The sequence below is a fragment of the Periplaneta americana genome, chromosome 7 (genome assembly GCF_040183065.1).
Source record: "Periplaneta americana isolate PAMFEO1 chromosome 7, P.americana_PAMFEO1_priV1, whole genome shotgun sequence".
In the NCBI taxonomy this organism is placed as follows: domain Eukaryota; kingdom Metazoa; phylum Arthropoda; class Insecta; order Blattodea; family Blattidae; genus Periplaneta; species Periplaneta americana.
The window spans coordinates 32,150,557-32,174,821 of NC_091123.1; the positions used below are offsets into that span (position 1 = coordinate 32,150,557).

A 24,265-nucleotide genomic window follows, 5' to 3' on the forward strand; every position below is an offset into this window, starting at 1 on the left:
ATGAAGTTGGTAACATTGCCAGATTTTTCTCCCACACAACTCCTAAGGTGGTAGCACATGTCATTATCTTCTTGCATGGGTATTTCAATTGTTAACACTGTTAAATGGCGAGCAGTATAGGTGTCAGTTCAAGTGTGATAAGTGTATAGTTTGTGCATTTTATATTTTCAATGCTGAAAGTGTACCATTAAATGTATAAGACTGTGATCCTTTACTTGCAGCAAAGAACTTAAGGGTGAAATTTTGGTCATTTTAGAAAAAATCGCATTTTCATTTTCTTATGAAAAATGAATCAGCAATCTCTTATTTACATGTTGAGCAAGTTTCAATGCTCCGCGGCGCTTGAAAGCATAAAAATTACGCAATATATAAATGGCTGCACTCTTGAACTTCAATTCCATGCTAACTTTACAAGTGTTTTCTCACACTTATTTTTCAGCACATTTTGTCAGGTTCAAAGTGTAAAGGCTCTTAAAGTTTTGATGCCAGGAACATGAAATTTTTACTGAATATTATAATATTGCGATTAACAAAATAGTGCATGGTTTTTAAGATTTAATGAATACTTCTTGAAATAAAAAATGAAATATTTATAGTGGTAATGGGACATTTTTATTTTTAGGTATGCAGTGGTCATAACAATTTGTTCCCCCTTTTTTAGTAAAGATGTAGGAAAACTAATGTGTGCTGTTTTCCTGGTCTTGCAAAAAAAAAAAATTAAGACATTTTACTGAAAAACTGAATGACACATTTCATTTTGAAATACTTAAATTTTTTAAAATATTTTGTTAATAACTCAGAAACTAATAGACTTACAGAAATGAAATTTCACATCATTATCTACCACACTGTGATTATGTGTACAAAAACTCAAGGACAGTGCTTGAAAAATGGAGAAAAGTAGAAATTTCACCCATTACACTCCCCTTAAAATTATCGAAGATGCAGTAGAACATGGAAATCATGCTACAGCCTGTAAATGTGATCTAAAAGTTGCATCAGAGATTGTAGGAAAAAGAAGGAACTGTTATTTTTATTTTTTATTTTATTAGTTATTTTACGATGTTGTATCAACATCTATGTTATTTAGCATCTGAATGAAATGAAGGTGATAATGCCGGTGAAATGAGTCCGGGGTCCAGCACCGAAAGTTACCCAGCATTTGCTCATATTGGGTTAGGGAAAACCCTGGAAAAAACCTCAACCAGGTAACTTGTCCTGACCGGGATTCGAACCAGGGCCACCTGGTTTTGCGAGGAACTGTTATTAAATGACAATGGAAACAGGAGACTTTTTCGTGATCAGAAACCTAAATTTCCCAATGTGGAGGTCAAGCTAATTGAATATATAACAGAGAAACGACAGTTTAGCTACGCAGTTTCGACAGAAATATACCAACTAAAGACCCTGACTATAGCAGGGGAAGAAAATATTAAAGATTTCAAGGTCAGCAGGAGTTGGATTGTAAAAATGTTTGAACGCAACAATCTCTGTTTTTGTGTTTAATTGTTTTTAAATTGTCGAAAGTTTTATTTTTATAAATTGTGTTTTATTTATTTACTTTTGCCTTTCAAAAGTGGGGTGCAAAGCTTATTCGATAGTGCGAGGTATTTGAGAAAATACGATATACAGAGTGTCACAAAAAGATTGGAACACTTCGTGGTGTTGTAGGGGAGAGCATTTTAAACAATTTCAGATATGAAATACATATCCTCTGGTGCTATGTTGTTGCAAACCTCTGCCCTTTTGCCCCTGCATGTTACCTAAGCATAGGTAAACTATACAGCACTCAGAGTTGTATTAAATTTAGTACACATCAATGCTTTGAATCAAGAGACAGTATTAATTAAATTAAATAATTTTTTTTTAGTTGGTCATTTAATGACGCTGTATCAACTACTGGGTTATTTAACGTCGATGAGATTGGTGATAGTGAAATGGTATTTGGCGAGATGAGGCCGAGGATTCGCCATAGATTACCTGGCATTCACCTTATGGTTGGGGAAAACCTCGGAAAAAACCCAACCAAGTAATCAGCCCACGTGGGAATCGAACCCGTGCCTGAGCACAACTTCAGATCAGCAGGCAAGCGCCTTAACCGACTGAGCCATGCCGGTGGCTTTAAATAAGTTAATTAAATGTCAAAATACATTACAGTATATTAAAATGAATTAGAATGTACCGAACAGGTAATAAAACACATTTTATTTCAACAAGTTTTAAAGAGAAAAAAAAAACAACCTGACAACTTCACTGCAAGTGTTCAAAGTGTCTGCTGCCAGTGTCAATACATGCTTGTGTACTGTCAACACGAATGACCACAATTCAGACTAAGAGAGCAAGTAAAAGCATGCTCATGTTTGATTACCCCAGCCAAGATTTGCCTACCTGCAATGGTAGCATATCTACAAAGATGTAGCGCCAAAATGAGGCCTCAGCAGATATACATTCCTTATCTCAAATTACCTAAAATGCCTTCCCCTACGACCCTAAAATTTGTCCCAAACTTTTTGTGACACTCTGCATATTACAGCATTCTAAAATGATCAAAGAACTAATTTAACACTGTATTTACCCGCATATTAAACTCCCTTTCTCCATCTTTTTTAATGTAAAGAAGTATGGAAGGCCTTATATGGGCATAGGTAAAAAAAAAAAAAAAAAAAAAAAAAAACAGCAAGGAAATAAATTTCCTTAAATAAGAAATATACTGTAGGTTCTATTATTCTTCATGCACTTATAGTGCACCAAACTTAAACTTTTAACTCGAGTTAGGGTAACTTTGTGAATTGAATGAGATCCAGTGCCTGTTATACTACTTATTTACACAACCATTTAATGTGAACACATTCCATCAGAATAAAACAGAAATTGTGATCAAGAAGTCCACTGTGCACATATTCTTGAAACCACGAATAGTGCTTGTAAAGCATGATGTACACCAGGCATTGTTTAATGACATTTGGTGCTCTTGTCATGCGAGTAAAACCATGCTCACAAGCACAAATGCTTGAGGTCTTTTTTCAATTCAAGCTTTGTTGTATGAACCGGAACAAACAGTGTTTCAATCCAACTATTGTAATATATTAGAGACCTGATAGTCCTTCTCGTATTTCATGGTGTACTGTATAACCCCTTTCAATTCAGTGTGAACTAAGTCAGAAAAATAAACATTATTCAAGAGACTAACGTGACTGTTCATGTGGAACTTCAGCCAGTCCTTCTTAGCACTGAAATATTTGTTTTAAAAGGAGAAAAATTCATAGCCTTTGGGGGGGGGGGGGGGGAAGATACAAAAAAAATTTAAATACTGCGTAGTGTTTCTCTCAAATGTCTGACAATGTCCAGAACAACCTACATCGGGGGGGGGGGGGGGGGGGAACTTTCTCACTTATGAAATACCTCAAGAACATCACACCTGCAGGACTGTTTACATGTAGCTACAAGCGACTTCTCCTTGGACATCACTGGAATTCTGAGTAACATTCAATTTCAAGGAAATCGTAACTCTTGTGGGTGTTTAAAAAATGTATTTATTTAATTATTTATTTACTTATACATTTTACTTGTACTTATGTATTCATACAGTCCTATTAAACCTATTCGATTTCATAGTACTTGCTTACTTAGTATCACACATGGGTGGTGCTCACAATCTTCAAAAGGTTGAGAAATCCTGATGTACACAGTGCTGCTTTTAATGCTACTTATTAGTTTCTTCTGTCACTATCTTGACCGTTGCTTACGAGATTACACAAGCTGGTGCATAGCATGATCGAGAGTAGGTCTCTGTGAGTCATGACAATTTCTGCCGCTAGGTTCGCCTCGCTGCCCTAAAAAATGATGAATAGTACCATTACAAAGCATTGTGTATCGTGAAAATAGTTCGATTAATTGTGCATTACTGATGGAGTACCAAGCATATTACAGTGTTATTTGAAGTTTGTTCAGCTATCTTTATAGCTTGCTTTTTAAATTACATATTGTCTGTCTTAGTTTTCCAATAAGCTGATTTTGTTTCCGAATTGTCCTAGTAATTTTTTTTAAGTTTTAATGTAATGGCTTTGGGAATTTTTTTACTTTCAATTGAGCACTGTGTGGCTACAGTTTTTTTTTTATGTGCTTCATAGATTTCTTCAATTGAAACATTTGCTTCATTGAAAGCTGATGTCCTATGTTCAACATTGGGTTTATTTTTCTTAGCAGGATGGATGTTATTCACCACTTCTGTTATCCTTCTTTTGTTGCGTCTACTTATGTTTGAAACATTTTGTTTATGTTTTGGAAAATCATCAAAGACGGGTGGTACCACATTAGGAAGCAAACGTTTTAATGTTGTGCTAATGCTAAAATCAGCTTCTTTGAAATGTCTGCTGCAGACACGCGATTTCTTGTTTGGCAATGGTGAGTCCTTGGTTTGTCCCCTTCGCGAGAAATTGCTACACACCACTTCTTTCTTAGTCCTTCATCTTGTGGAAAACAATGAAACGAAAAATCACATTCTTTATTCTGGTTCGATTTGCACAATGGCACACAGCAGTAAACCATTTCAATCACACAAATTACAGGCTAACTTCCTAATTTAATAAATGCTAATTCAAAATATATTTACACGCACTAAAATACTACAGTGTTTACTATTACTATGCTCAATAGATTAATCAGTAGGCCTACAGAAATGTTTTCACCACTGCAAGAAAAATCGCGCAATAATTATACTTCTCAGTTATTGTGACGTTCGTATTTTTTTAAAAAGAGAGGGAAAAGTTAGGCCTTCTTGCAAATGCTTAATTATGAAGTCAAGAAAATTAAAGATAATGCAGTACCTTAATTAGTTGCAATATCTTATTTAATAACAATATTAATAATATTAGGTGAAAAGGGTAGGCTATAGTGCGTATATGTAAGATGTCAAGTTAATTTATTTCCGGAAATGTTTGGTGTATGAACTGAAGTACAGAGCAGACAGTCCCTCAGTTTATATGTAATATGTTTTAATATCAAGAATGACAGCCTTTTATTGTAATATAATTGAGGAGTAGAAGTTTGGAAATTACATCTATTGTCCATAAAATATTGTACGAAGCATTTAATAAGCAATGGTGAGTCCTTTAAATGTCCCAAATATCAATGTCATTTAAGTGTTCTGCTATGAATATTTAGGGCAGAACAGCGCTCCAAGCGGCGGAATTGGCATTACGAGGGAACCACTTCAGACTCGTTTTTCAAGCGCTATGCGTCAGCTTGTGTAATCTCGTAAGCAACGATCTTGACACATTCATGGAGCACATAGGCCTATCCGACTGAAAAATTCGCGAACTGATAACATTTACATGATGCTGGTAAAAAGTAGGAAGTTGTCAGTATTGATAGTCAGTTTGAGTGGCTTGGTCTTCTTTACACATGTGCAGAAGAAATAATGTATTTGCCAGTCGCTCTCTGATTCATTTTTTAATATCCTGACATGCCACTTCTTTGGAAGCTGTTTGTGAAATTAGCTATTATTGCTTTGAGGACATGTTCAATTTGTCAGTCAGAGTATTTCAGTCACTGAGAATTCAAAACAAGATACAGCAAAACCTCTCTTAACTGAACTTCGGTTAACCAAAATTCCATTTATCCGAAATATCGCAAAAAAAAAAAAACAATGTTTTGTTTATCACTGCAATATTTTGTTCATTCCCTATAGCATGGCTACAAATTTAAGTGTCAATGTCCTCACACCAATGCTATATCTGTTTCCCACCTTCATCCCCAAACACTTGTTTTGTATAGTAACCAGGCGTGGCCAGTCCCATTAAGTGAGACATTCTTTTCGCCCCATCCCCTTCTCCCACCTACCCAGTAATTACAGGATTATGGTGTATGCATTCGAGGTAAGTTTCCAATTTCTCATTAACTTTAGCTGTGTTGCAGTTATTGTGTTATCGGTACATTTTATTTTTTAGTTACGCGAGTGCGATATTGAGTAAAATGATTATTGGATGTAAAATTGATGTGCAATTGCAATTTTAAATTCATTGATTTTTTGTTTATAATTTACATACTTAACGATCTCTTTTCCTTCCCACTTTTACCGAAAATATTTCTCATTGATTATCTGAAAAATCACATTATCCGAAATGGCTCTGCCCTCTTTATTTTGGATAAATAGGGTTCTACTATACCAGCGAAAAAATAAGCTGATTCTTTAGAAGTTTTCACCAGGAAATAGGCTGGCGAATAAGGAAGCCTGTTTAAAATGAATAAAAGCAGCATTATATAAATCACACTTTATGAATTCATGCATCACAGTTGGGGCGAAGGGGTTTACAATTTATGGACAACAATCGTCTTTATAAGATTTTAATTCCAACTGTTTATAGTCAATCAAACTGAACTTTTTAGACACACCACACTGTATAGCCAATTTACTCAATTATATTTTCGGACTTGCTTCCAACCAAGCATAAATAACATCCAATGTTTCTTCAGTAAGAACTCAATTTTTTCCTTTTCTTTGCTTCTTATCTAATACGCAATCTGTGGTGAGAAATCTTTTCACTAAATTGTGAATAGTTGCCCTGCACGATTCTTTCTTTGCGAATGTGCTGTTAATAAATACCCTTTGTTCAACATAGTATTTCATATTTGACTAATAAGCATACAACAAATATATGTCATATCAAAACAAACTGACTAGCCTACAGGACTGGCGATAAGACGAAGCTCAATTCCCAGCTGGTGATTAACCACCAACTGAGACGTGTGGTCCAACTGCAACTACTAAAACCTCACTGGACACAGGGTGATAAAAAAAATTAAAGCACAAGTTTCAGTAATCAACATACCTTTATTATTTTTTATCTACTTACACCAAGAATATTCAAAATAATCCTCTTGGAATTTAATGACTACTTCCCAACATTGCAGTAACCTTTGGGTGTTAATTCACCTTTGGAGATTTATCTTTTGGATTCGTCAAATCACAGCTATATTCCGGTCATTTAAAGTTGTAAGCTTTTGACCCCGAAATGAATTCTTCAGTTTGAGGGAAGACAGCACAGTCAGGTGGACTCATATCCAGACTGCAGACTGAGTGAGGAAGTGCTTCCCATTTGAAGTTGATCAGTACATCCATCACTGACATGGTGACATGCAGTCTTGCATCACTGTGCAGAAGTAGTGACCTTTCCCTTCTGTAACTGTTTCATTAAGATAAGATGTACTGATCATTTGGCACTGGCTACCTCTGTAAAAGTCATATGCCTGTCATCCTCAAAAAATGGCAACAATGACCCCTGAAATGTAATCTGTAGATGATCTCTGTCTTCTAGGGCATGAGTTGTCTTCTATAGAAATATGACCTTCATGAAAACGTCGAGACCACTGGAAAATGGTGCTGCGGTCTATTGCAGTTACAACATTTCTTGAAGCAGTTCATAAATTTCCATTGGCATGCAAAGTTTCAAAAACAGTGATGAGACCACGTGGCTTTTCATCATCCATTACACAAAGAAGTTTTTAAGCAATTGGCCTGAACTTGCACAGACTTGTTCGGGAGAACTGCTACTAGCGTAATAAACAAGAACCACACAGATCTATGAAGTGGGGAGAGCATGTGAAGCGTGCATTACTTCTAGGATTGCTTTCGTAAAAATTAGAGGATATAAAATTACAATGGTTAGTAGGGTGCTCAAAAAGATGAAAGTTGGAAATGTACACCATGTCCATAAAAACACTTCTTGATATCAAATGGTTATAAAATGAAAACTTATTGGAATATTTTTATAAATATGGTGACCACGTTATACATTAACTCAAAACAATTTTTTTTTCCTTTCCCGCAGAATCTTCTATGCAATGGCGGCCACTCGACAGCAACACAGCTGGTGCATGTTGGAATTTCATACAACAGGAAGTGTAGTGGCTGTGTAGTGGACTTTCAGACGGAAATTTTATGTGGATCTGCCTATCAATAAGTCTATTTTGAAGAGGTGCAATAATTTCGTTGAGGAAGGTTGCATCTGTGATCATCATTAACAATTAACACCTGGAGATTCTGGCAGAATTCAAGTTGCGTTGCATTATCTTGAGGGTACAACTTCTGCACTAATTGCAACTTGTATGAGTGACACTACAAGCGTTTGCATAAGATGTTACTTATCATCGTGCTTTTTGGGACTTGTAACTCTCTACTAGATCTGCGTGTTGACTTTGTCCGGTTCCACACAAAGGCTTCTCTGACGCATTCAACAATTTGCTCTGAGACCGATGGTCAGCCTGAATGTCCCTTCCTCTGATCACAGATGCAACCTTCCTCAACGAAATTGTTGTACCACTTCAAAATGGACTTGTTGGTAGGTGAATCCACATGAAATTCCTGTCTGAAAGCCCACTATATAGCCACTACACTTTTTGTTGTATGATATTCCAACATGCACCAGCTGCATTCTTGCTGAGTGGCTGCCATCTTGGATCATTGTACAGACGATTCTGTAGGAAAGGAAAAAAATGTTTTGTGTTAATGTATATGCGGTCACCATATTTATAAAAATATTCCAATAAGGTTTCATTTTATAACCATTTGATATCAAGGAGTGTTTTTATGGACATGGTGTATTTTGATTTGTATACTAGCAGAAAAACAGAAACTCATTACAATCTATTGTAAATGGAATGGGTGTCATTTAATGACACATACTTTCTCATCACACATACATAACATGAAGCAATTAATATAACCACTATATCAAGTACCCGTAAAGATCTGTTACATTCACAATATTATTTTTACAGATATTACATTTCTTAAGTCTCAAATATGCAGGATTGGAATTCTATACTTGTTCCGACTCCTTTCAGAGAGATTTAAACATAAAATAACAATCCTAAGCCAAAACTAAGCCGCAACTTCAAGGGTGCCGCAAGTTGTGAATAGAGGTGGCAAGTGAGTTATCAAAAATCTTGTCTTCTAACAAAAAAGAAATGACAATAATATGAGTAGTAACATACACGAAAAGTGGTAAGTAGTAATACTAGCTCAAAAAAAAGTTTTAGGAATATACTCTTTACATGTATATAAATTCACTTATCAATTTATCATACACAAGAATACAATTTAAGAAGAAAATCATTAGAACCAATTTCGAATAAACTACAATTTTGTGTCAGTCCTTTATTAAATAAAAAACTCCGATCTCATATAACAGATTGATCAGCCTAATGAACTTTCAAGGCAAACACTTTTATCAATTTCACTATCTCTAGTTTTAGTGACAAAAACTTATTCAATGTGCACCATTCTTCGATAAATTGACTACTGAATAAAATTCATCCAGTATCCCTAAACAAATATAGCTATGAACAGATCAACAGACAGATGGCATGCTAAAAACAAATGAAAGGTGCATGGGAAAAACAAATGCCGCAATTCTGTAAAGGTTGATGATGTTATCTAATTCAACAGATTACTTTAGTGTTGTTATTATCAAAACTGGTAAAAAGGAGAATTATCATCAGGGATACATTCACCCTTTCCTTTATTTTCAATAGTAATATAGAAATGTGACATTGTCGTTTTTCCCCTGTAACCTGTTCTTGGCAGCTGAACGTAAATTTCTATGAAAATCTTTAAATCAATTTTCTGCAGTATCGAAATACTTTCTCTCGCCATAGCATTACAGAAAAGGTCATTGCACTTGGCCATGGACTTTTGAGTCCTCATTCACCCCTCTCTCTTAACATCACCACCTGCTCGAATGTATCCGCTGCCCGCTCATAAGACCATTCTAACAATGCTTTCACTGAAATATCGTATTTCCAAATTCCAATGGTAGGTGAAGCACCAACCAGCTCATCAGTATGTCTGCTTCAAACTATGTTCTACCTATTTTGTGCCAGTGTGGCATATTGATCATCAGAAACTTGTATCAGAAACTCTTGTCGATAAAGTCGTGAAATCTCTATTTCGTAATGTAAGTTCCACACAGAAAAAGTTTTCCGGTTTTCTTGTTTGGAGAAACCACTTTCTCGGAAAGTACTGAAGCTGTAAGTTCCTGGGGCACTGGTTCATTTTTTATTGAATTGCCTAGTTGCAAAAGTCCCTATCTGAAAAGTCCATATAATTTTTTAGAAGTCACCAAAAACTGGTAGCATATAAACACAGAACATGGTCTCCTACAGTTTTTTTAAGAACAAAAATAATTAATTAACCTTTCAAGTTTTGTAAAATGATCTAGTAATAGTTAGTTTGTAATTTTAATTTGAAAACTGTTTTTAATTTTGTTACATAGGGGCTTTTGTAACTGAGCAACTCATCGGCTTCCATATGCCTGTCTTGTATTTCCTCTTGTTTCAAGAGCAAAGAATATAATAGCTTAACGGAGCTATAGAGTCGTGAAATGAACTAATATTTTAATTACATAATATAAACATAAAGCATAGGATCTACATCCACAAGTGACAAGGCCATTAGGAGCTCCCAAGTAGTGGCAATTTTTTCCTATTCATGTTACATGTTTGACCATTGAATGAGCAGGCAGAAACTACTGACAAGGATACTGAGTCATGTGGATACAAAGGAAAAATTGTGACGGTGTCGTGTATAATTCCTGGGGTAGCTCAGTCGGAAGAGCGTTCGCGCGCTAAGCGAAGGGTCCCGGGATCGATACCCGGCCCAGAACAATTTTTCCTTGAAATTATTCATACTGACAAGGACTTTCCCTGGGTCCCCATTCACTCTTCCCATACCACACATGCTACTACAGTAACTCAGGTATCTTCAAGCTCATGTAGAAAGGGTTGTTTGAAAATATTTTTGTGATGTTACAATGATATATTTTCTTGGAAGTTACACCACTTTGGTTCACTAAAACAGAAGTTGAGAGTTCACTAAAACGGAATTTTTTAGTGCATTATTATAATGTATGTGGATCGAGACCAATGAATTGAGTTCACTATAGCCAAATGTTTACTATAACCAAGTTCATTACATTCAGAGTTAACTATATATGTGTTCGTGCATATGAAAAGGGACCACTTGGAGACTTCTAGTTTCAGATATAATTTTAAAAAATATATATATATATATATACAAAGGAAGGATTCAAACTGGTGAATTTTTTTTATGCCTTTGGTATGACCACATTCTAAGCAATAAACTGTATAAATATTGAAGTTCTGCGTCAACTGGATCATGCTGAAATCACTTTCTATATCTGAAACTAGAAGCCACCAAGTGGTCCCTTTTCATATGCACACACACATATATTATGAAGTTACTCATTTATGAGAAAATAAAAAAAAAAACTAGTATAATCAATTTTATTGATCAGACAAAATACCCCTAGACCTATTTCTAAACTGCATTCAACTGTATAGAAAACTTCATAATGTAGTATGAATCTTTGCCACTGTGGCCAGCAACAGGAACTGGTTCCAAGAAATGATAACCCTACACTATCGCAACAGTGATCTGTGTGCAAGTTCCATCTTTCTAAAACATTTTATCAACAGTAATCTCACTAGAGATTTTGATTTATCTAGAGAAAATCAAAACTCGAGTGGGATTTAACTGACTATTACACGATTAGAAGAAATAAAGTACTCTAATACCATAAAATAGATATTATTGGCTTATTAAAATTACATTTCACTAATGTTACCTTCACCAAAATGTTTGAAAGGAGCTACCATTTTCAGTCGACTATCTATGTGGGAAACAAATTACAATTACAAGGCATGTTTTATAGTACCGTAAAGAATTTGCAGTTTGAAATGTTGGCAAACAAAGAAACAAATGCTAGGGTAGTGATAAAAACAAACAAATGCTAGGGAAGCGATAAAATTAAACAAATGCTAGGGAAGTGATAAAACTGTGCTATAAGCAGCCATGATTGGTTGAAAGACGTCCTTTCGTACCATTTTATTGGTCAAAAGTAGTATGACGTAGTAAAAGTGTAATAGTCAGGTATATTGGTTGAGGGCAATATTAGTATAAGATGAAGTTCAGTATTAAGCAGCGATTCTTTTTTGCAAAAATTTATACACAAAAGAAAACTTACAAATTCATTTCGCAAGAAATCATGTGTTCCAAAACTGTAAAAGTGAAAACTCATAGGATAAAAAATGAACAGAATAAGAGGAATGTACCTGCTGATGACAAAATTAAGGATGATAAAACAAAATTGATCTGATTAGGACTATAATCCCACGAAATTTTCTGACATTAGTTCTTGTGAATTTTATCTTTGGGAAATCCAGAAAGGTAAACTGCACAAGAATAGTCTGCAAACTACAGAAATGGTGAAGAATTAAATACACTAGTAAATAACATAATTTGTTCCATTATGGTGTACAGACCTAAGAGAATTTGGAGGAATTTTGCAGGAAATATCGAGTATTTACTTATTAATGGAGAAAAATTCGTTCCACCACCGACAATCGAACCTAGGACCCTCAGCTTGGCACGCTGAGTGCTCTTAACATCTGAGCTATGACAAAATGCAAACCACAGTGCTGGCCAAATTCTCCTCCTTGCACTCCTGCATATATGCGATGCATAAGTCTAAAATACCAGTAGTAGGCATTGACGATACAAAGGAGAAGAGTTTGGCCGGCACAATGGATTGGGTCTCGGCATAGCTCAGATGGTAAGAGCATTCAGTGCACCAAACTGACGGTGCCAGAACGAATTTTTTTCCATTAATAAGTATTTACGTGATGACTACACAAAGTCATTGATTACACAATATTCAATAGAGGACAGTGAAGTCCTCGAATAAGAATATACAATAAATATCAAGCATGTCTGCAATAAGAAGTCAATTTTAACAGAATTGATCATTTCATGATATTAGGGTACGAATTCTAATATGCAGAAAAAGGAGTAAGCATTTATTGCAGTGAATGCTATGTACTGAGGCAAGATGGTCACTGTGAGGACAATTTTTTTCTTCAACCGAACACATTGTAGTTCACTAATTTCATTACTTCAATTTTGATCTTAAGAAAGAATCCTTTAGTATCAACATTTTGGCGCAGCACAGAGAAAATACCATTTTACAAATTTGTTGGGATGGATGATGTTATTTTGTGTGATATACCAGCCTGTACTATAATTTTATAGTTATAATCTACAGTGCCTCGTTCACTTGACTGGAACTGTGCAGTGTATGTGAAGTTACAGATAACGTAGCATCACTGTTTTGTATTCATTATTACCGTTGTTCATGGAACATGTCTATGTAGTTGGAAATGATAATCTATGTACATCAAATGTATGAACATAATATATTATATATAATATTATACACAACACACTTTATATAAATAACGCCATCAATAGCATACATTAACATAGATATTGGTGTAGAATAAAATATAAACAACATGCTTATTTATAACAAACAACTTACCTTGTAAAACATGAAGTATGCAGCATCACAGCCTTCTTTTGTCACAATGGACAAGAATATTAAAAAAAAATCTCACACTTCTTTGATTATAATTTGAACAACAAAATTTAAAATTTGTCTATTGGTCTCCATAATTAGAATATTTGCGCAATGAAAATGAAGACCTTCACCTTTCTTTCTAGAATTCAATTTGAAAAATATTTTCATCTAACCTTCGTAATACCACGAAAATTACAGGAATAAAAACGTACCTACATTGAAAATTGCACACGGAAACTCTTATGCTTTGTATTCTTAGCAAAACATCCTGTCCTCGTAAAACATTAAACACGAAGTAAAATAGAGGCGGAACTATATTTAGTAAACAACGAAAGCATACAATAATAGTGTAGTTTCTGTTCTTGTTCTTACAGTGACATTTATGATATTAAAATTTGAGAAACCTAGATCTTTTTCAAAACTCGAAGTATACACAATCACAGGATTCAACGATGTCCACTAATCACTTTTTTTTTTTTTTAATTGTTAGATTATTTCTTTGAATCTGGTGGTAGATTAAGCATTGGTTACATATCCAATACTATATGAATTCGATATTGATAGTTTTACAGTGAAATAAAGGGAGCCTATATCAATGTGTATATTTATTCTTATACCAGGAAAACCTTTAAAGTACTACACTGTTCCAATTCTAATTTATAAATGCAGTACATGTCAGCTGTACAAACTAATTACACAACATGTGAAAAATTATAACTAAAAATTCTACTTGAAATTTTTCAGGAAACAAAACTTAACCATCTTTGCTATTGTACTCATTAGAGAATATTTTCAGATATAAAGAAATTTATCAAACACATTTATTAAATGAGGATGTATTCATTATCAATAAAATCAATTATATTAGGAGCGTAACTTACTCGCTTTCGAGGAAAATATTTATATAAATATTTTAAGGCTCTTATTTCCTATGGCAGCACATAAAAGCCACAAATACAGCAATACAAGCGGAACCCCTCACCAATCATCAACAGAGAGTATTACAAAGAACAAGATACAGAAAAATTTAAATTCACTTTTAAAAAGGCACTTCTACATCTGTTTCCATCACTTATATGTTAATGGTGATTAAAGTTTTGAATGGTTTTTAACAATTTCCACTTCACGTACAGAATTATTTTCATACTCATGCTACTTTCTAGGACCATTCGAAATGAACACTGTCCACTGACAATAAACTCAAGCACTGTTCACGGAAAGCAAAGTCTTAATATACAGTTGTCTGGAAATGTTGCAATCCAATTATGGTGTAGTTCAGGACATCGAGTTTAAAGATACAATATTCATTATGGAGACATTTTTATTTTCAGAAGAAGGCTTCTAGGCATTCCACCAAGTACTTGAACTAACTTTTCCAATGTTTAGAAACTACATATTGCTTCCATTTTCAGAGTAATATAGGTAGACCTGAACCTTTGAAACCTTTTTGTACTCCCAGAATGTTGCAATGCTAAGTTCTTGCACACACTGCAATACCAAAAGAGAATTTTTTTTTGACAATTACGATAAAAGCCTAAAAATCTCTTATTTTTTATTGTTTCAAGCAGGTTTTATATTATTATAAATGTGTAATTTGTTTTAATTTTTTCGTCTTGTTTTAAAATTTTAATCATCCATCTCTTATAGAAAACTTGAAATAAAGTGTCCAAAAATGTATTTTAATCTAAACTAAAGTTAAACGAGCATGTTTTGAATAAGATAATGAGGATAAATACTACAAACACATGTAACAGTTTCCTACATTCAGGAAGAGACCTGATTTACAAAAGATAATTAATGTATTGATGAAAATAATAATTTCAAATAGAAATAGAACTGGGTATATAATTTTGAAATTTAGAATAGGTATTTCATACTTCTTTAATGTTCATTTCACTTTAAAATTTAATGTCTATGAAATTAGGATCGAAATTTGACGACCTGTCAATACACACACACACTTTAACAACTGATCTCTACATAATGTAAAATATTACATAACCTCACTTCATTTAGCTGTTCTCGACTGGTGGCACAAGGAAAATATTGCTACAGTGAAAACATGTAATGGAAGCAAATTTATTGAGAAAAATAATAATGAAGAAGCTACGTACCTAGAATGAAAAGAAAAGCACTAGTGAAGAATAAAATAAATAATGTTAAAATAGAAGTTTGTCTTTTTTAACATTGAATAATATTAACAGAGGATCACTAGGATGAAACGGGCAGATTTTCGTATAACACTGACACAATTCCATCTTTGAATGCTAATGACTTCATACCTATGGTGTATTTATAGGAGCATGTTATATGTATTTTTTATTGAGTTATTTTACGACGCTGTATCAACATCTAGGTTATTTAGCATCTGAATGAAATGAAGGCGATAATGCCGGTGAAATGAGTCAGGGATCCAGCACTGATAGTTACCCAGCATTTGCTCGTATTGGGTTGAGGGAAAACCACGGAAAAAACCTCAACCAGGTAACTTGCCCCGACCGGGATTCGAACCCAGGCCACCTGATTTTGCGGCCAGACGTGCTGACCGTTACTCCACAGGTGTGGACTTGTTATATTAAATGAAAGAATAAAGACTGATATATTAAAAAATTATACTAATTATTTTAGTCCGAAAATAAAATTGTGCACACACTGTTTAAGCAATAGCCTTTTCTTAATTTTACACAGACATTCAACTGCTTGCTACAGTTAAATCGTAAAAGACAGATCAGGACTTATTGTGATCTTTTAGAAAATGCAATCTGTTTTGATCCATCTCTTACGGCTTAGGAGTCAGGATCATTTTCGTTTGGCTTATGCAACAGCTATGCTGAAAGCATGAAACTGCAAGCATGTGATGTCACACACAGATAAAAATGTCTACAGGAAGCAACTGCGCAGAATATATGAAACTTTAGACAAAAATAATCCACAATATAGTAATTATGTACCCAAATGAAGAAAGACTAATGCCGAATATGTATGTAAGCATAAATAGTGCAATGCTCAAGCAAAAACACTATAATACTACGTCAACTCTCAACGTTAATCCTGGAACCAAGGTTCTACAATCATTTCTTTTTTATTTACAAGCCTCTAAGTGTTCCCCTCTCCTCATCTTAATTAACGGTATAAGTAATAGGACAAAATGAAATTAATGGATACTTAACAGGTCTTTTTCTCTCTCTAAAAAATGATGCCCAAAATTAAGTAGCATAGACAATTTAACGACATAAAAACAGCAATAGCCAACATTACCGGGCTCAGTTTGACAATGTCTTAAATAAAATGGCAGATATTATAACCTCTTAACTTAAACAAATATTTAATAATGTTGCTTTCAATTGACGCATTTGAACTGAAAAACAATGAAACTATATTGCATGCAGTTATACCATTCTCAGCCTCATTTTGGCAGTTCCACTGTTAAAGCAAGGAAGAATACACTTACGAATTCTTGAACAACAATACAGGAATTAGTTATCTGTATTAGGAAGCAAAGATTCTGAAATATTACAACTGAAAGGGAAAAATAATTCTAAATTAATAGCAAATGAAATAAAATTTTTGAGTAGGTCAGCTAAGATCGAAAAAGAGGAGAACATTTAAAACTTGTTACCTGAGAAAATATGGAATCTCAAAAATACAATTACTGATTACATTCAAGTAAGGCAAAATAATAAGGTGGTATAAACATTTGCAAACAAGGAAACCAGCAGCAAACTGTCAAGAAATATGTCAAATGGTGATGAAGTAAAAAAAGAAAGGTGAAGCCAACTATACAATATATATTTTTATGCTCGACCATGCCGAAATGTAGTAATTATACACCTGATAGTAGCCCTTTAATGCACCTCATTAAAGTACACCTATTCATCATAATTCAGTTCTTCAGCCAATGAGAAATCACCATTGTACCATTATAAAACTGCAAGTATCGATTATTCTCAGATATGCAATCGAAAGACAATTAGTGAAAAGTCACGGAGGCTGGAAATCCAATACTGTAGCAGAAGGTTATGTTCTGTTACTATAATAATTAACGTTAATTGTAAATAATATTCAAATAAATTCAATTTGTCATCTCGTTTTTCAATGCTAAATCAATTTCCAGGTTATATCAAGACTAATCTTCTTATTCTCTAGATTATATCAAGGTCAATGACATTCGTGCCTAGGAAAAAATCAATACTTTAGCGTCTGCGCACATCTCACAATAGGTCAGTTCCGCTCCTCACTTACATAACCATAACATGAATACTTATGAATAATTTCAAGTTAGAAATATGGTCGAGCATAAAAAGTCGTATGAAACTTGCCTATAATGGTAATTAAGACGCTCGTATGAAAATTATGAAACTCGCGCTCGTTTCATAAACATACTCGCGTCTTAATTACTACCATTATAGGCTCGTTGCATAATTTACTATTTTTTACTAATGGCGGGTACTTGACTGTTCATCATTCACACTATGAAGCCAGTTCTGTAGACCAATTTATCGACAGAGTCGTTGCCTAGTCTGGTTTACACTACACTCACAATGAGATGAGATGATGATGGAGATTGTTGGGAGAAAATCCCTGTACTACATGGACCACAGGCTTGCCCAACACAAGTTATAAATAGGGAGTATGCTGGGGATCGAACCTGTGTCCACAGGGTTATAAATCCAGCGCTCTAGCCACTAGACCACCATGGTGGCACTTGATCAATCATTAGTCTGAAGATATCCATGACACAAAAAAGTAATAGACTGAAAGCAATGTTTTCGTATTGATGTATTATTTCTTTCCATGCAATTTGCCTATAAACTGATGCATTTTCTTGGTGGAGGCAGTCTGAATGTTATTACTCTATTTTGGTTATTGTGTTTACATGCTCATTTTCATTGATGAATATCAGCATGTATTAATTCAAGAGAAATTTCATACACTTTCGTTGACTGATTAAACAAATGATGAGCACTAACTGTAATTATAAGAGCAAATATATGGGGAGGAAAATGTATTACACAATTATTTAATGTGAACTCCTTCCAAAGACAAATGATTAAGGTGGGACAAGTGCATGCATACTCAGACCGCTTTACTGGCCCATTCTGCTACCTCCGAATTTTGATGTGGGTGAGAAATGGCCAATAAATTTTACCTGGAGCCCTCTATACACTTTCAATCTATGACAAGGGTCGTTAGTGAGCATATAGCACAGCAGTGGTTCCAGTGTTTCAATAATGGAGGAGACATTAAAAATTTACAACGTCCTAGAAGATGGAATATTGAAAGTACAAAGGGTCATACAGAAAGTCATGAGCAAACCCATTGTTATAAATCTTAATTTTTATTTTTTTAGACAAACCAGGTACATCATCTTAATCTACAGACATTTCTGTCACTTTTCAACATAGTCTCCATTTCTTTGTACACATTTTTTTTTCCATTCTGAAAGTTTGAAAATTCCCTTGCTGTAGAAGTCTGTTTCATCCTCCCGAAGACACTGATGCACTGCTTTCCGGATATTCTCCAGCACCTCGTAGCATTGGCCTTGCAGCTACTCCTTTACAGAACCAAAAAGATGGTAGTCGAAGGATACCAAGTTGGGACTGTAGGGAGATTGCGGAAGAGTTTCCCACCCAAATGTTCTGATTTTCTCCATCGTGTTGCAGGATGATCTTCTTTCCAGAGCGTTTCTCGCGCAATGCATGACGGAGCTTCAAAACTGTCTGAATATAGCAGACAGCATTTATGGTTTGTCCAGGTTCAAGGAATTCAATCAAAATGTATCCCAGAACTCATCAACTCTTTCCTTGTTGCATTCCATGGAAGCAGTTGGAGGGCGACTGCTATGAGGCTCATCTTGGATGCTCGTGTTCCCATCTTCGAAATATTTCACCCATCTCCTAACACTGCTGGCACCCATGCACACATCTCCGTATGCACGCTGAAGTCTGAGGTGAATTTCAACAGCAGATGTTTCTTCTTTAACAAGGAATTTAATGACAGCACGCTGTCAAAACAAACCATTGTTGATGACCATTTTGCAAACATTGCCTGTGGTCACATGTTAGAAGTTAATGACGTCACAATATGTCAATACATAGTGTAAAGTCTGTAGATTACGATCATATAATCGTTTTTGTTACATTGTTGAATTTGAAATTATAGCAATGGGTTCTCATGACTTTCAGTACGACCTTCATACAAGCTAAGTTTTGGAAGAAAAAAGAAAGTACTCGTAAGTTGTCAAAAGAAATTGGTGCTTCATTGCCACATTAAGATATTTAGAAAATCATACAGAAGTTATAGATATGTATCTCATCACTTGATACCTGAACAGGCTCAACACAGAGTGGATGTCTTTTGTCAGTTTATCACTAATCCTATAAATGCTATGAATGATATATTTATCAAGGGAATTGTCACATGTGATGAAAAATGGGTATACTGCCGCAGCCCTGACACCTCAAAACAATGGCTTGATCTCTCCATGTCGTCGTTAAACAAAATCAGTTCAGCCACAAAGTAATGTTATGTGTCTGGTGGAATTCTCAAGTGTGATTCACTGAGTGTGTGTTTGAAACGGATGTACAGTTGATGTGGATCTTTATTCTCAACAGCTAAAACGAGTTCATGAAATTTTGAGAGAAGTATATGGTATTAGTTAATTAAATAGAATTCTCTTGCAACAGGACAATCCGAGACTCCATACAGCTCGAACAACCACATAAAAAATTCAGGAGCTGGGAGGAATGAAACTGCTACCACATTTGACATATAACTATTTTGTGTCTTCAGATTACAATTTGTTTCGATTTGTGGCCCACTTCCTATCTGAACGAAATTTCCAAAACTTGGAAGCCGTTGAAATAGATATCACTGAATTCGTCACATAAAAACCAGAAATTGGCATTGCTGCGGGATGACAAATCTCACTGAATGGTGGCTTAAGATCACAGAATCTAACGAACATTAGATTAATTTCTTGTCACAACACATGCGAACTAAAATTTTGCTCCAAAACCAACATTACTTATGAGACTGTCTGTAATTATCTCAATAATTATATTCTTAGGCATATATCTCAAATTGAAAACTTCAAACAAATGTACTAAGGTTCAAAATGATCAACATCAATAACTTGCAACACAATGACATGAATTTAGCTTTCACACGAGAGCAAGAAGTGATATAATACGCCATAGGTTGAATGCAGTCACCATACATCTACCTTAAGCCTTGGTTTTTCTGAACTGATGCATGCAAGTTGCGAGGTGTGAGGCCCACCTCGTACAAACCCAGACTACACGAAAGATAGTGAGTGGTTTCTATAACTGCGAGGTCTGCATATAGAAACCACTCACTATTTTTTTTTTTTCAATGCTTAGACACTTAGCAACAAAGCCATTAGTTTTCTTGCACTCCAATAATTTTGAACCAAGATAAATCTTCTTTCTCTAGAGCTGCACATCTTTGAAGATGTTCCATATTCATTTCTTCATTGATGTTGCATAGGATACAGGAATACTTCTATTCTGTGTAGATGACTTGATAAACAGTCATAACTGCTGAACAAAGTAACAGCAGATTTTCGTGGTGCTTGTGGAATTTCTTTAGGATTTCTTAATATCATTTTCCATAATTTGTCTGTAATTTTATTCTCTACTTCTCTTTTCTGGATTAAATTAAATTTGTTGTGGATTATTTGCTTTACACAATGGAAAGAAAATGCCTGGATTTCTTTCTGTATTATTGTTGTACCTTTTTTTGTCAGGGCATCTGTTACTTCATTTACATGTATATTACAATGTGAGGGAATCCATTGTTCTTTTTTAAACTGATCAAACGATTTATAATTTTTCTATATTCATACAATTTGACACTTTTTGAAGACAACTACCCAGTTACTGCTCCTATGGCGGCTCATGAATCTGACACAATTACAACTTTATAAAATGTATTTATTCTGCATAACAGATTCTGTAAAGTTATGTAGATAACTGTTATTTCTCCACTAGAATTTGTTGAATATGGACCAACATTATGGTAAACTGAAAAAAAGAGGACATGTAACTCCAGCTCCAGCACCTTCTTCAGGTGATCTAAAGTAATTCATTTTGTAAAGATATGCGGCCATTCGCATGTAGATATTTTTAATTAATGGTTTTTAGTGCTAGAGCTCTCATTATTGCTGTGTCAGTATCAGAAAGTTTTGATCTAAATATAAGTCATGTCATATTGACTGTTTGTTAAGTGGGTTCTCCACTAATATGAGGTTTTCCACCAGCTGTGGGATTTGTAACTCTTGTTTTATATCTTTCACAATAGTCAAAAAGCTCTTCCGTGTTTTAAGTATGTTGGTGGTACCCTTTCGTTACAGTGACTGTTACATATATTCTATTCAGTTTTTCATACTGCATTAAAGCTTGTTTTTCTAATCCTTACAAAGATTTTGGATGTATGTCAGCACTCCACAGATATTATTACCTAACATTAAAAATATACATTCAATTGATGCTGTTGGGTTTACTGGTTACTAGAGATATTTTAATGTTGCAAAATCTACCTAAATACTTCCAATGTTCGTTGTTTTTTGGAAGAAAGAAGAATCTTTTATATTCGCATAATGCATACAGACAATTTAAATGTGCTCAATTTTATTTAAGGAGCTCTCTACTTGAACACTTATTCGTGTGATTTAAAATATACATCATGATGGGGTACAGGTGATGACAGTTCCAAAGACAAATGCATTTGTATCAGCAAGATGTCCACAATTTTTTCCCACACAATTCCTTTAATACCAACTGTATAACAACTATGAAGATGTATAATGAGAAAGTATGTAACTGACATAGCACTGTTTATTGTTTGTGTGTTTAGATACTGTGAAAAAAGGCATAGTTACTATACATGATACTTTTACCTCATGATTATTAATTTAGAGTCATTCTTTCAATAAAAATTCGCAATTTGCAATATCTAATTATATTTATTGCATATAAAATATATATTGGAACATAATTTTCTTAATTTAATTATTACTACCGGTATTTCATACAAGTGATAACAAAACTAGATAAACTGAAACTGGATTCTAGAAATTTTAAATTCATGAAAACTTCACTGGTTAAAAAGCGTATGTGTTACAAAACGAATTAAGGCTAATATAATGTGTTTTGGGTCTCCCGATGCAACCAGTCTGCAGAACATTTGTGTACAAAGGCACACAAACACGTACAATTTGTATAGTAACTGAGATTTCTGTAAGAGAAGGATGTTATTAATGACCGACAGATGCATATCGCAACATTCTCATTTAGCTATGCATTAAGAAATGAAGTCGGAATAAGTCTCAATCAACTAAATGTTCACTGCAGTTGACCTTAAATTTATAGGATAACATTTACGGATATTGCAAAAGTATTAGAAGCAATATTTCTAAAATATATATATCATCATAGTTGCTGAGAGTTATTAACAAACATGTAATTCCATTTTTTATGCAGTGGCTTCAATTAAATTAAATGTAATATGGTTCTGCAACTACACTTGTAAAAATGTTTTAAATTTGTACAAGAACTCCAAGCTTATTTACAAACATTAACTAATTCCCAGGAACTATATATACACACACACACATATATAGGCACATATATTGTAAACATATTAATAATAATTCTAGCTACGAAAAATTGTGAAGACAGACAAAATAGCTGCTTAATACAAAAAATGATGAAAGATCACCTTTAGACTAGTTTCAATCATTAAGTCCTGTTCAAAACAGAGAACAGTCTTCTATAAATATATATATATATATATATATATATATGAAGTATCACAACATTTAACATCTGTAGTAAGTTATTACTTTAATGTAGTAATAACATGTAAATTTAAGATAAATTTCATTTTCATAAAAATAATAATTTATTAAAGCATTAATTTCAAGAAATAATTGTATTACTTATTTTCTATAGTTTCAACAATATTCCTCAAAAAGGAGCAACTCCAAGAAAAGTATTGTTCTTGCTCTCTTTTCTAACGAGAGAAAAAGCCAGAAGGAATCATATGAAAACCTTAGAAATGGACGAACAGACCATATACAGCATATAATTTTATGTACATCAGCAATGACTAGTAAAACAGACTGCAGGCAACAGAACAAATCATATCTGGGTTCAGAATATCGCTATAGCAGTATAAAGTTGACATTCCCAAAGGAAGCATATTTTAAAAAGAGGTGAGATAGTGTCAACTACTTTTTGTTAATTTACAAACAAACAAAAATCCATTTAAAAAGCCATGATATCTTAAGTGAAGCTGAAGTAAAATTCATATTGGAGAAAAACCTTTACTACAAAAGCTATACTGGAGGAAGCAGTTGCATAGATGGACATCAGTCATGGCTCAGAATATCATACTGTACACAATCTCTACAAAGCAAGTGTTATGACAGTTGACTCAAGGACTAACAGTGACAAGTTTATAGCAGTCAGGGATTTTTATAGTGCTGTGAAGCAGATGGTGACTGATTTCTAGAGTGAATTATATTTTCAGATGAAACTTGAGTCTGCTACCAACAACCAAAAGCCAAGAGAGCAAGCAAAAAGATAACATTAAAATAAAAAAATTCTGCCAGCAACCATCTATAACGTGATGCTGATTTTTCTGGGACAAGCAAGGCCCTATCCTGGGATGCTGTATGTCTGGAGGGAAAACATAATAAATGATCTCAGATGTACAATCAAATTAAAATGACATCTACTAACAAGGAAATCTTCCAAAATCATCAGGACATATAATGACAGGTGCTATAACGAAACCATTAAAAA

General features: G+C 34.2%; 1 protein-coding gene across 13 annotated transcripts in view; it reads right to left on the reverse strand.

Annotated features, from left to right (window-relative positions):
• Nucleotides 1-24,265, reverse strand: part of LOC138703032 (modifier of mdg4-like) — a 193,548-nt gene that overhangs the window by 126,783 nt on the left and 42,500 nt on the right. Inside the window, exon 7 of one of the 13 annotated variants that reach the window (XM_069830553.1) lies at nt 22,546-22,694. The exons of the other annotated variants lie outside the window; for them this stretch is intronic. Coding sequence (XP_069686654.1) covers nt 22,561-22,694 — 134 coding nt within the window. The 3' untranslated portion in view covers nt 22,546-22,560. Of the gene's footprint in view, nt 1-22,545; nt 22,695-24,265 lie in introns of those variants that run through there. 13 annotated transcript variants of the gene reach the window in all.